We start from the raw sequence: 14,879 nt of genomic DNA, 5'->3' as shown, positions 1-14,879 counted from the left end.
TTTAAACCTTATGGGAGGGGCCAATCATCTCTTGGCCCTACTCCCGAGGTGACCTCTCTGCTTGAGCTGCTCTTGCCTCTTAGCAGCTCTTCGCACGCGGGCATTAGGAACAGGCTCATCGCAGTCCGATTCCATTGACAGCTCCGCAGGCTGCTGACGGATCATGACAGAGAATTGGACAACATTGAACAGAAGAATATAAATATTTTTTATATTTTATATTAAACACAAGATAGCTTTCAAAAAGAAACAAAATTTGTTATATTGGAACTCAGGTTTTCTATGTATAAATGGAAATTGCCTGAAGAATAATTATCTTAAAAAGTTAAAATATACTTACCTAAGGTGATTTAATGTAGTCTCATCAGCTTCTATTTGCTCAAACATATATAGTCTTTTTGTTTCACATTCTTCTTTTATTTCTTCATGCAACTTTTGCACTTCCAAATATTTCTGATGAACAGTATCATACTGAGCTTTTGCCTTTGAAAGAAACAGAAATTGATTTATAACATAAAACGAAAAGTATCATAAGGATTATGATAACAATTCTCAAGGACCATAAATCTGCATTTGTCATTCCTGCATCTTTCCCTAAAATAAACCAACTTAGTTTAATGGGAATTAAATCTACATAACATTGTACATGTATATAAAAGTTTCTTTAGGAAACTGTGGACACAGATACATTCACCCAGCTATTTTTTCCAAAAAGAAGCTAGAATCTTTCCCTTGGCCATAGAGAATAAAGATTATGATCCAATAATCTAATACTGGCTGTCCTCAACTTACAACAATTCATTTAGTGACCATTCAAAGTTACAATGGCACTGAAAAAAGTGACTTATGACTGGTTTTTACACTTATGACCATTGAAGCATCCTCATGATCATGTGATCAAAATTCAGACACATGGCAACTGGTTCATCTTTATGATGATTGCAGTGTCAATGGGGAAGCCAGATTCACTTAACAACCGTATTTCTAACTTAACAACTGCAGTGATTCACTGCCCTGTGTCAAGAAAGGTCACAAAACGGGGCAAAATTCACTTAACAAATGTCTCACTTAGCAACAGAAATTTTGGGCTCAATTGTGGTCATAAATCAAGAGTTAATTTATGCTAATCTACGGTAATGAAATTACCCAACATCACATTTTTATTTCACTAACATATTGTGAATTTATTATTTTAGTGTATTTCTCTGATAAGCATTAACTTCTTTTTATATTATTTTCTGAATCCCAAAATGCTTTTTTTTCCGGAATCATGATTTGGAGATAAGAAATCAAATAAATAATCCAATTGCTACCATCCAAAATAATATATATGAGTATAGCTGTAACATCAAACTTAAGAATTAAGAAATAATAATTTAACACGTTTAATTAATATTTGTTCAAACCTTTTTGCAAATAGTAACAAACAACACTAGTGCTAAAACAGCACTCATGCAATAACATTGTCCAACCAATACCACTATCACTTATAGCAATGCCAGATTTGCCAGATTTGTTGCATTTGTGTGATGACACTGAGATGCTCATGTTGTCATTTGTTCCCCTTTAACCTCTTCATAGACACTGATGGTATTATTTCTGGTACATCAATTTCTTTTTTCCCCTTACAGACATGACAGCTCAGAATCTCAGACATTTTCTATTTTTCCTTATTTGTTTACCTATGTAATCTTTACTACTTATTTTTCTCATATATTAAATATGGATATTTATGTAGATTACATGTTTCTTTTAACATACTGATGTTGTGATAATATAAATTTAAAGGGTTTATAAATTTTGGATGTGTGTGTGTGTGAGAGAGAGAGAGAGAATGTATGTGTATGCGAGTAAAGCACTAATACAATTTTATTCAAATGGTAATCCAATTAGTATGTACGTTCCAAATTAAGTAACTCCCACCGAATGCTAGGAGACATAGTCCTAAATTATGTTTTATTTTGCTTTGAATGGAGCCATTTCATAACAGTAATGTTTTTTTTTAATAGGATGACGCTAATAACAATAGAGCCAAAGCAACATTTTGTTCTAGAATTTTTCCAAGATTCCGAAACTCAAGAATTCCATGTGTTCAGATTCCAGACTGAACTTCAACCTTTAGGTTTAATATAACCAGGTTTCTAATCTAGCTATGAGAATCTAATAATGACGCTCACCTTTATTAAATCACTATTTGCATTTATTTGTTTGTTTCGCTGTGGTTGCCCATCTCACCATTGTGATTCTGGGCAGCAGAAAGAAAATTAAAAGCAGACAATAACAAAAGAACTCTATTAATTGAAAAAGAAATTACAACCACAATCTCATGTGCAAAGCAAAGGCTCCAATTACTATAAGGGAAACATTATATATCAAAGTCAAAACTCGAAAAGAATCAAGATAAAATCTACAGGTAACATTTTGATTTTTATAGGGATTTATTTTTTTATAAGAAAATCATGATTGGATATAAACAATACTATTATATTCTATTTTAAATTTAATCTCATATTAATAAATTGACAAAATCAAACCTGTACACTGGTATAATAAAATTGCATTTTGACTTCCTAAGAAATTATATGCTTATTTTTTATTTCAAAAGAAAAGAATGGGCATATGTGCTAAACATATGTTCATGTTTAGATATATAGCATTATTATTGGACACAGAAATTAAAATGCACATGGAATAAACAAAAAATAAAATATAATTAAAATATTGAACCCCCTTACCTCTTCAAATAATACTTTTACTTCTTTCATTGAATCATCTTCATGACATAGCTTTTCTTCCAGCAGAGGGCTGTATTTCTTCATAAAGTTTATCTGCTTCAGGATCACTGAATTGGCTCCCTCTATTTTTGTCAGTTGGTTTAGGGCATCCTGTAATTGCTCATTTTTTTCTTCAAAATGCCACTGTAATTCTATTATATCTTGCAAACATTTCTCCCATTCTGCAAAATATATAAGAAACTATTGCTTATAAGAAAATAACTATTGCTTTTAAGTTTAATTATGTAACAAGCTGCTAGATTCCAAAATATATGTATATTTCTCTTCAAAAGATAATTTTATATCAATCCATCTATAAAATAATGCTGTAATTACATTTTCTAAAGTAAAATAATGTCCATATTGTATAGTACTCTATGATACATTTTTTGAGCAATACAAATAAATAAGAAGCTAAAGAATTGATTATTTTCTGTTTCAATTGGTTAACTTTTTTTTCTGATATCGTTATTAACACAGATATAAAATTTTGAACATTCTCCCGGTGAAATAGTGAAGAAGTCTTACTTTGACCTAGTCATGCTCAATACTATTTGACAAATTCCCAATCTTTTTTTCTTGGGAGAAGGTTATTGAAAAAGTGATGGCAAATCAACCATATTCCAAAGGATACAATGATCTGAAACTTTTTCAGTGAGTATTCAGATTTTAGTTTCAAATTATGGGTTTATTGTGTTGTTACCTATGCAGAGTCTGTTACAATAGGGATAGGAAGGAAGGAAGGAAGGAAGGAAGGAAGGAAGGAAGGAAGGAAGGAAGGAAGGAAGGAAGGAAGGAAGGAAGGAAGGAAGAAGCATAATCTTATAAATCCATTAGAGTGTTGTTTACTTAGTGTGCTTTCTCTGTGGTCAACGCTCCAACTAATCACAAGAAAATGTCAATGGCCCCTATAGTCATAACTGAAGGAAAATGTCATATTAATTAAAAATGGGATTGTGCACAGTTGTTCACAGTATAACCATTCACTGCTCGTGACTTGTGATGAACTTGACAAGAGGGATATTAATATACTCTTATCAAATAGACTATAAAGAATATTAAGTTGCTAAATATGACATTTAAACAAAACAGAATTTCTGAACAAACAGCAAGGAGGTAGATGAAATAATGACGACCAATTAATGTTGATGAACAGAAAGGAAGGTACTGTGTACATCTCAAATTTCCTTGGAAGTAAAAACAGCACTATGAAGACATGGTTTGCACTAAAGTGTCACTTTAGTACCATAGTCATATAAATTTAATACTCACTTATGCAATTTTACCATAATTAAAATTTGGGTATTTATGATATATTTTAATGGTAATCGGATTTATTTCATTAGTATTTTCAAAATTCTACCACATATAATAAAACTCATGTGGGGTGCAAAAGAGATATCTTTAATCATGAAATCATCTTTAAAAGGCTCAAGGAACTATGCATGCTAGCAAGCTACCTCAGAGAGATCTTCGGTAAGTGAATTTGCAGTAATTTTTTTTAATTATATTTTTTTATATAACTTTGATTGGGATTTGGGATTGGGAATTGGGACTTTGACATACCAATCTAGCAAAGTGGACTCCCATATTTTCTGATGTCAGAATATACACATTCTAAGAACTGTTTTAGATTTGCTCAATGCTTGGAAAGAAGTCTACAAAGCCTTGAACACATTTTCACATTATGTGTGAGCATATTTATACATAAATATATTCCTTAAAGATTTTTGGAGATTATAATATTGATAGGATAATGTATAAAATACTATCAGTATCAACAGAAGAAATTATTTGTAGTTCAGAGCTGAACTGTGGGGTCTTTGGTGCTTTCTGATACTGGGTTGTTGTTTTGTAGATGTTTCATTACCAAGCTAGGTGATGATCCAGCACAGGGGTCTCCAACCTTGGTTCCTTTAAGACTTGTGGACTTCAACTCCCAGAGGAACTCTAGCACTATTGATGTTACTTAGTAATGAAGCATCTGCAATAAAACAACCAAGCTCAGAATGTTATCAGGATGTTGATTGTAAAGCAATAAGCAAATTTACCAGGGAAGATTGGCAATATCTCATGCTCACATTTTAATAAAACATAAAATTCAAATAACAGGAGTATACTGAACTTTGATCTTTTGGATATGATAGATTGGAATTTTTTAATTCAGTGGCTGAAATAATTATCCTCTCTCCTTGGACTATTATTTCATCACAGTTATTTCAAATGCTCCCCAAAAACACAATAACATTCTCATATCTTTTTTCTTCAGATGCTTTAAGATGGCACACATCTTAAAGCATCTGAATGGAGGGGGGAATTTTTTTTTTGTAAAACTTTTTGAATAATAAAAAAAAAAGATGGCACACAAATAAATACTTTTTTTTTAACATAGCTATTTGTTTTACCTTTTTGAACAGCTTTGGGAAGCTGTTGTAATCTCCAAAATGAGAGTTTATCTGAATTTAGGTATAGTTTTTTTCTATGTTGCTTCTCAAACTCTAAGGCTTCTTCAGCATCTTTACGCTCTTTTTCTAATCGTGAAATTAACTCGGTGACTTCTGCTACAACAGCAGAAGTTTTCTCCTTTAAAGACTGAATATCTTCAATTAAAAAACAAGTAGTATTATTGAGTGTAACAGCACAATTTGCCAAAATGCACAAATTAAGTTTCATTTTCATGTTATTATATAGCACAGTCCTAAAAACTAATGCACAAAGTTTCAAACTTCTACACAAACTGTGTATGTAAATCTATATACAACTTAGATTGTTCATGTGCTATCCTACATCAGAAGTAATAACAATAACATCTTAAAACACCAAAACCTTTGAATATTCAGAATTAATATAATTGTCATTAGCAGTCGTCTAATCAGAATAAAAGCAAAACATTGCTGTGATTAGGATCTTCACTAACATGAGCTCATATGAGAACATTGCCCACTTCTACCATCACATAATTTGAATGGAAAGGCTTGGCAGCTTTCTTTCAGCCAGTCTGATTGATAGAGAATAACAAAATGTGCCATTCACTTGGACAGGTTTAATTCAGAGGTGTTATTCAGAAGGTTCTGACCAGTTCTGGAGAACCAGTAGCGGAAATTTTGAATAGTTCAGAGAACCAGAAAATACCACCTCTGACTGGCCCCATCCTCATCTATTCTCTGCCTCTCTAGTCCCAGCTGATTGGGAGGAAATGGGGATTTTTTAAAAAATTTGAATTTATATCCTTCTCCGAAGACTCAGGGCGGTACAGTATCCTTCCCCTGGAGTGGGGTGGGAATGGAGATTTTACATTATCCCTTTCGTTTAAGAAAATACTGCCTGTCTCCAGATGTCTTGAATTCATATAGGCTTTGCTAATTCCAATTTAAACAAATAAAAATGAATTCCATCAATCATTGTTATGTGAATTATCTCTATCTTAAAGCAGTAAATCTTCAATTCAAGGTTTATTCAAAAATTTATGTAGAACAAAAAAAGATCTAAAAATCATTTTTTAAATATTAATTTAAGAATTTCAAGCTTTAACGTTCTATTTTTTAAAGTATTTATTTTCAACTCAGTCGCTTCAAAAAGACTGGAGGAGATAACAGGATGTGCTGCAATCATTTGTAAAATGCTGCTGAAAATATGCAGAATAAAGTGTAGAAAAATGTGTAAACATTTAAAATTTTATTTAGGGATGACAGAACACTATGTTTGGTATATTAGCTGGTGTAGGTTTCTTTGCTCTCAGAATATGAAAACCATCCTTTCTGGTAAACGCCAGTGGTGGTAAGCAGTGAGATTTCACTTTTTAAAGCACTGTAGATACATAGACCTGAATCTAAAGTAATGATTTCAACTTCCACTTTCACTGGACATGAAAAGGACATGATTCCTTGTCTCCTGCATGATAAAAACATGATTCTTTCTCTCCCTGCAATTTCCTTTGCCTCCTTGATAGATGGGACATTAAGGAATCAACATAGCATAGAAAGATAATCTTTTTCACTATTTTATTGGAAGTGTTTCAGTATTTTAAAATCTAAATTGTAAACTGAATTATACTGCAGCTCTCAAACATTCCCATTATTTCATGGTTCTCTGGAAATAATTACAATTAAACATAATTAATATTAAGAGAAAGCAATTAAATACTTAACTAATATTACTTTTCCAGTGCAATGCCTGCTCAGCCTTCACTTCAGTAGAGAATGATAAACAGATCTCTTCAGTCTCTTTGACAGTTTTAGCATCCAAATCCCTGGGAATATAGGTCAGCATTATAGTCTTGGATCTTCTTTCCTACACTGTATGTTACCATTATATTTTCTCTGTCCATCACTTTCAAAATGCTATTGGTTAGCTTCCTAATTCTCCATTTTCATCTCAATCCAAGGAAGTAATGGGCAATACACTTATATTTTGCTTATTTTAATGTAATAATAATAACAACAGAGTTGGAAGGGACCTTGGAGGTCTTCTAGTCCAGCCCCCTGCCCAGGCAGGAAACCCTACACCATTTCAGACAAATGGTTATCCAACATTTTCTTAAAAATTTCCAGTGTTGGAGCATTCACAACTTCTTCAGGCAAGTTGTTCCACTGATTAATTGTTCTAACTGTCAGGAAATTTCTCCTTAGTTCTAAGTTGCTTCTGTCCTTGATTAGTTTCCACCCATTGCTTCTTGTTCTACCCTCAGGTGCTTTGGAGAATAGTTTGACTCCCTCTTCTTTGTGGCAACCCCTGAGATATTGGAACACTGCTATCACGTCTCTCCTAGTCCTTCTTTTCATTAAACTAGACATACAAACTAGACATGTCTAGTTCAAAGTAAAACATTAATATCTGGCATGCTTAACAGTAAATAAAGACCCTGAAGTCTCAGCCCTGAAGAGTGGTTGCAGGAATTGGGTATGTGTAGTTTACTAGGGGTGACATGATAGCAGTGTTCCAATATTTAAGGGGCTGCCACAAAGAAGAGGGGGTCAGCCTATTTTCCAAAATGCCTAAAGACAGGATAAGAAGCAATGGATGGAAACTACTCAAACAGAGAATCTACCTAGAACTAAAGAGAAATTTCCTGACAGGTAGAACAATTAATCAGTGGAAAAACCTGCCCTCAGAAGTTGTGGATGCTCCAACGCTGGAAGTCTTTAAGAAAATCACTGTTTAAACCATCCTTTCAAAGACCATGTAACTTTGAATGGCCATTAATCAACTTGAGGACTACCTGCACAAAAAAAACTAGTAATAGTATTATAGTATATATATAATGAAATGAATTATTATTTTTATTAAAATCAATATTAGAACAAGGTTATTTTTTTTGTCCTAATAGCAGATCCTGACTTGGCCCAATTTTTCTGGTAATAACATTTTAAATTTAAAACATCAGAATGGTAACTGGCTGTTATTTCTCTTTATATTTTAGTTAGAAGAGTGTTTATAATAATTATTGAATCAAAACATGTAATTTTCTTACCATGGAAGTTTTCCCAAGTTATGCTGTGAACATAAATCAGATTTTCATTGAAACATTTCATTTTTTAGATTTTAGATTTTTCTGCATACATACATAACCATAACATTTTTCCCTTTCAGGGAACTAGCAACATTATGTAAAGTGCAAAAAAATAAGTATTTGTAAAATTAATGACAGAAATTAAGGGAACAGAAAAAAAAATAAAAGCTGACCTTCTAAACTACTTTTATATATTTGTTTCGCAATTCAAACTTAATTCATCATTCCTATTATCAAACTGTAGTCTAGCAGTTTAGGCATCAGGTTAGAAACCAGGATATTGTGAGCCTTAGGCATGAAAACTGGCTGGATGACTTTGGGCTAGTCATTCTTTCTCAGCCCAAATCATATAGCAGGACTATTGTTTTGGAAAAAACAGAAATAGTATTAGGTATGTTTGCCACTTAAAAATAATAGATAGGATTTTAAAAAATCTAAAAAATGTACTTCTTTTGTACTATCATTAACCTTTGCATTCATTTCGTTTGCAACAGTTTTTACCTTGTCAGTTTACAGCAAACAGTTCTTAAAATTCTCATTCCCACTGAACTTTATTTTTAAACTTTTCTTCATATATCTGACTCTCATTTTCATATAATAAAGGCATATCTTATGCGAAGACATTTTCACTTCTTTTGACACCTTCAGTTTTTAAATCAGAGCAGTTGCCTTCTTACTTGCATTTGCACATCCTAAAATTTTTCATTTCCCATTTTTAATAAAAATTCTACCAAAGGTATACAATTTCATTTACTAAATCTAATTCTTCATACATTCATTCAATTTCTCCTGTCATTGTTATTGAAAGCAGTTTTTCTTCTTTTCAGAAACATTATTTTCTCATATCATATACAACCCATTACCTTTTTATCAGCAACTCCATGTTTTAAATTTGCTCAGTCATATCATATTATTTCAATAAGAATAAGGTAAAGGTAAAGGTTCCCCTCGCACATACGTGCTAGTCGTTGCCGACTCTAGGGGGCGGTGCTCATCTCCGTTTCAAAGCCAAGGACCCAGCGCTATCTGAAGACGTCTCCGTGGTCATGTGGCTGGCATGACTCAATGCCAAATAAGAATACTGCTTATACAATACTGCTTATACAATACAATAAGAATACTGCTACATAAACACCCATTATGGACTAATCTTATGCAGATTACTCATTATGGACTAATCTTATACAGATTATGCAGATTTACTATAGCCTAATCTCCCCATATTTGCATTCACTCTTACTTTATAGAGGGGACCAATAACAGTATTATTTTGATATTTAGATTTAAAAAGTGCTTTACACATGTTAAAAAAGTTGCACAGCTACTTCATAAGTAAAGCATGCCTCTATTTTAAAATTTCTTCAATTATGTCATTTGCACCTTACCATTTTTCAAGAGTTCATTTATGTTGTTCCTTTTCATTGATCCTTTTCTTAGACATTAACATTTATAACATTCCTTTCACTTCTACTGTTTGACACGACATTTTCATTCCTTAAATACTTCTCAATCATTCCTTTACTTAGTATCCTACCAAACGGTTTCATTGTTTTATACCTTTAGTATCCTGGAGGCTCCTTCTCCATTATTCCCCACCTACTTTTAAAACATTATTTTCTTTTAATTGCTCTGCAGATGTGGCTCCCATCCTCTGGAACATCATGCCCCCCTCCTTGAGGTGGGATCCACATCCAGCCTTTTGGACTTCTGAAAAGCCTTTAAGACATGGCTGTATATTATGTATAATCTGACATATTTGCAGGGCACTATATTGGATATTGTTTTTGTCATAGTTATCTTATCATGCTTTTAGTAGCCCAGTCAACTGAAGTAAAGATTCTCATAGCCTTCCCTAACAAGTTTTATTGAAGAAATTCAAATAAAACTGACCCAGATGGAAAGTGTACACGGGGGTATTATCTACCCATTGGCCACCTCCAAAATGCCATATCCTCATTGGGGCTCCAATATTCAGTCTGTGTGACCATATAATTTATGAAGTATTAATATTTATCTTTAGAGCTTTACATGAAACCATGGTATCTGACATGTTCAAATGTCAGGCTATTTTTGAACATTCTCCTTTAAGTGATTCATTGACAGCAAAGAATGATGATGAAATGAGCCTCTTTGAAAGCAGCATTTTAGCTATGAAACATTTCCAGGAAAATCTGAAATGTCTATATTCTGATACATTTATTTATATCATGGCTTAATCAGTAGTGGGATTCAAATAATTTAACAACCGGTTCTCTGCCCTAATGATTTCTTCCAACAACCAGTTCACCAAACTGCTCAGAAAGTTAACAACCAGTTCTTCCGAAGTGGTGCAAACCGGCTGAATCCCACCACTGGGCTTAATTATTTCTGCAAATAATTCAAGGTGGTAAACATACCTAATATTCCTTCCTCCTCCTATTTTGCTGCAAAAAATATTTTACTTTCTCTAGATATTCTGATGTCCACTGTTAATTTTTTAATGGATATAGTAACTAAAACAATACAAATAAATATTACCTGCAAAAAAGGTTCTTCCAATTTCACTTCTAAATCTTGTATTAGATTAATGGCTTTATTAACACATGCAGCTGGAGTATTTACAGCAGCACAGCTACGTTGTTTGTTGGGAATGCCTATTGAAATATTTTCATTTATATCTTAAAAAAACAGAAAATTATACTTAAACATTGTTCATCTTTAAATACATTTGTGACATGTACAGGTCAAATTAGATGGCTCTACATTTACAGATTCTGCTTGCATTGTTTATTCATAATGCTAAACTACAGTCACTTTTTTGGTTTCAGTGATGTGCAAACTCATTCATTATGGTTTAGCATTATGTGTAAATCTGTTTATTATTACTTTGTTTAACAAATTAAGTTGACTTAATATCTATGAATACAGCCAATATAGGTTTTTCTCCCTTAAATACACCACATCATTTATCCCATGGCTAATTTCATAGAAATTGCCCCATGAAGGATTTTGGCCGTAAGCTCTTAACAATATTTATTTTATAAATTTTTAAAAGTTTAATTCCACAGTCCAATATTTTTTTATTTTATCTATTAAATTTGTATGTCGCCCAACTCTACCAAGGAACTACCTTCTATAGATAAAAGCAATTGAAGTTTAGGATTTGAATTAGGCTATGACATAAAAGACAATAAAAACTTTCCTCCCCAAATCATAGCCTCAGATTTGATCTTTAACTTCAGTTTCCAATTTAAATGTGCATATTCATAAACTATGAATACTACCCTTCCCCAATTTGAGGGTGGGATTAGGGAATAGTTAGCAGTGAATCAGACTGACTAGCGAATTCTGTGTATTGAAGTCCACACATCCAAACAGTACCCAGATTGTGAAGGCTATTATCATATATGCCAGTTAAGTATATTCATCCCATAATTGGTCATTAATTAAAAGACAAAATTATAATTGCCAGGTTAATGCAAGCAACGGTGCTAAATTATCTAGGGAATAATGTCAATATCATTCATTTGCTGATCAATGTATTGACTACATCTGTTACAGAATGCAATTTCTAATTTGTCCCTTCTGAAAGATTCCTTGATTTTCACAGTTTGGTATGGAGGAATCCATTTAGTTAATGGGGTTTGTTTTATTGCCAGGCAGAGATTATAGAAAAAGTCAATAAACAGGGAAGCAGAATTAGAAATAATGATCTCAAAAGACAAGTCCAAAAGAAAAATATGGAGAGTATACAAATGTATCAAAAGAAACGTTTTAAAGTAAACATGTTTTAGAAAATGCCGAGTTATATAAAGATGGAAAAATAAAACAAATACCTTCTGTTTTTTTACAGTTTTCCTTGGAACAGGAAGAAAGTAACTGTGCATCAGTCATTGTTATTCATAGCTTTTTGCAATCTAGTTTTTAAAAAGAAATAAAGATATAAAAAATACAGAAATTCATACTGTGTCAATTATACTTATTCCATTAATGAAAAATCAGCAGCTCATAACCAGGTCCTGAATACTCCAGGGAGATTCATCTATTTTTCCAGGTTGAAAAGTTGTTTTCAATGATTAAGTATATATGTTTTAGGAAAACAATGAGTTTCTTCAGGAATATTTATTGAGAGGATAGAGTAATCCCACTCTCAGCCCAATGTTTTATTTCTGAGGTGGAAAATAATAATGTTGCTGTACCCCAAATTAAGGAATAAAGGATTGTAAAAAAGGAGTTTTAGTGGGATTATTAATAAAGAAGACATTCTAATTCTGGGCGGGGGATCTTGCTCCCACAAGTGATTGCTCTGGAGCACCACAGTTGCATTGAGAGCTCTTGGCCATTCCCCACTTAAAGAGCTTTGCCTTAGTTCTGTCATGATTCTTTCTATTCAGGTAGTTCCATATTTTGGGACACAACTGCATTCCTGGAAGTGGTTTTCTTGGATCTGTGTGATTTGTCTGATTGTGGTTAGTAAAAGTTGCTAATCTTAATCATCATTCTTCACCTACATTGTAAGACTGTGGTATGTTATCCCAAATTGGTTCCCTAGACCTAAGCCCAGTAAGAGGTAGAGAATCTAATATTTTATATATTGGAAGATCTCTAGAAGTCGATTGCATGTTTATCTCATACTACTCTTGGACTGTCTGTTGGTGTCACCTGAGATCAGGAGGGGCAATGTTAAAAAGAATATGGAACCATGAGAACGGTATGGATTTAAGGGTTTCAGATATTACTCTTACTGTATCATTAAGGTGAATATCAATCTTGTTGGTATGAGAGTAAAATTTGTCCTTCCCAACACATACTTCTCCAGGAATCAAAATAGGTGTCTTTTGTAATATTGACTTTATCTAGATCAGGGGTGTCAAACTGGCGGCCACGGGCTGGATGCATCATGCACAGGCCATGCCTACCCCAGCTCCATGAATGGGAAAAACATTACGAAACATCACATGACGATTAGACGATGCAAGTTTGACACCCATGATAGAGGGTGGGATAGAGAAGGCTTTACATTCACCATTTGCCAATGATACTTAAGAAAATAACTATTCCCCTTTGCTACTACTAGCATCAGGCAACTAAATTGATCGATATTGTTAAGTTCGGGCAATGAAGAGGCAGGAGACGGTATAAGTGACAACAGCTCTTTAGTTTATTGTGGTCCCAGCAACAAACAACAAGCAAAACCCCTCTTTAAATACTGTTTTAGCTGGAGCTACAACCAATCAGCAACGTGCTTGTTCCCGCCCAAACTTCCCTCCTAAAGTTTAAATACATTACAAATATGGTAGGGACAAAATTAAACTTTTTCCTCTTATTAGCATTAATAAAAGACAGAGATGCTTTAGCTTTGTTTCCCTATCTCAACCCAGGGAATAAAAAGGTGTGCAGTTATGAGAGAGGGTGTATACTTTGCTCCTAGTACTATTTACCACCAGGTGGTCTCAGTTGTATGACTGTGATCTTAAGAGCCCACTCCAATTCTTAACTGAAAAGGACAGCTTAGTTTTGAATCAATTTCACTAAATTAAATTAAATTAAACTAAACTGGACTGAAAGTGACATTATTCCCCTTAGTTCAAGAGGACTATAGCAGATCTAAGCCATGGACTTAAAGTATGAAAATAAACATAGTGAAATTCATATTTGTAGTTTTAAAATATATGATATTTTCAAAATCCTGTTTTATAGCTGAACCTCAAGAAATGCATATATATTAATTGAGAGACAACTGTTTTATCAGTGCTTTATTTTCACTTTTAAACTTTCAAAGCAAAACAATTTGTTTTATAACAGCTGTTAGAAAAAGTTAAAAGTATATTTTGTATTTTCTTTTTCCTTCCATTCAACTGCATCCGATTCTTGGAGACTTCCTGGAGAAATCCCTGCAGTTTTCCTGGCAAAGGTTTTTCAAAAATGGTTTGCCATTGTCTCCTTCCTAGGGCTGAGGGACAGTGATTAGCCCAAGGTTTGACTTTAAGTGACTTTGTGCCTAAGGCTGGACTAGAATTCAGTCTTCTAGTTTTTAGCCTGATTTATACCAAACTGGTTCTCAAAGTTTCTTTTATTATTCACAAAATTTTTTTCCAAAAGATACAGTCATGTGAAAAAGAAAGTACACCCTCTTTGAGTTCTATGGTTTTATATATCAGGACATAGTAAAAATCATCTGGTCTTAACAGTTCTTAAAATTAGGTAAATACAACCTCAGATAAACAACAACGTATGCCATATTACACTATGTCATTATTTATATTACAAAAAGAAAGCCAAAATGGAGAAGCCATGCATGACAAACTAAGTACACCCTTACTGCTATAGGTATGAAAACACTAAGTAGCAACCAAGAGCTGCTAATCAAAAGCCCTTAATCAATTGATCATCAGCAAGTGACCCCTTATGATTCACTAGCTTGTAGAACTACCTTTAGCAGCAATAACTTGAAGTAATCATTTTCTGTATGACTTTATCAGTCTCTCACGTCATTGTGGAGGAATTTTGGCCCATTCGTCTTTACATTGCTTTTCATTGTGGGCAATTGTTTATGCAATCTTTTATGTACACTGAGAGCATATGCATGAAGACAAATTCCTTGTGTGTCCAATCAC

The 14,879-nt window shown here is 33.2% G+C and overlaps 1 protein-coding gene across 2 annotated transcripts in view; it reads right to left on the bottom strand.

Moving 5' to 3' along the window:
* CCDC178 (coiled-coil domain containing 178) overlaps positions 1–14,879 on the bottom strand; it is a 152,151-nt gene that overhangs the window by 115,305 nt on the left and 21,967 nt on the right. Inside the window, exons 5-11 of one of the 2 annotated variants that reach the window (XM_058176928.1) lie at positions 12,099–12,179; positions 10,801–10,940; positions 8,245–8,267; positions 6,932–7,023; positions 5,180–5,374; positions 2,736–2,956; positions 341–483 (exon numbers count right to left, since the gene is read on the bottom strand). In XM_058176928.1, the coding sequence (XP_058032911.1) occupies positions 341–483; positions 2,736–2,956; positions 5,180–5,374; positions 6,932–7,023; positions 8,245–8,267; positions 10,801–10,940; positions 12,099–12,156 (872 nt within the window). In that variant the 5' untranslated portion in view covers positions 12,157–12,179. Of the gene's footprint in view, positions 1–340; positions 484–2,735; positions 2,957–5,179; positions 5,375–6,922; positions 7,024–8,244; positions 8,268–10,800; positions 10,941–12,098; positions 12,180–14,879 lie in introns of both variants that reach the window. The other variant, XM_058176927.1, reaches the window with a different exon arrangement.

This window comes from Ahaetulla prasina, chromosome 3, assembly GCF_028640845.1.
Source record: "Ahaetulla prasina isolate Xishuangbanna chromosome 3, ASM2864084v1, whole genome shotgun sequence".
Taxonomy (NCBI): domain Eukaryota; kingdom Metazoa; phylum Chordata; class Lepidosauria; order Squamata; family Colubridae; genus Ahaetulla; species Ahaetulla prasina.
The sequence above is the reverse complement of the archived record's forward strand: the minus strand, read 5'-3'. Positions and strand labels throughout refer to the sequence as shown.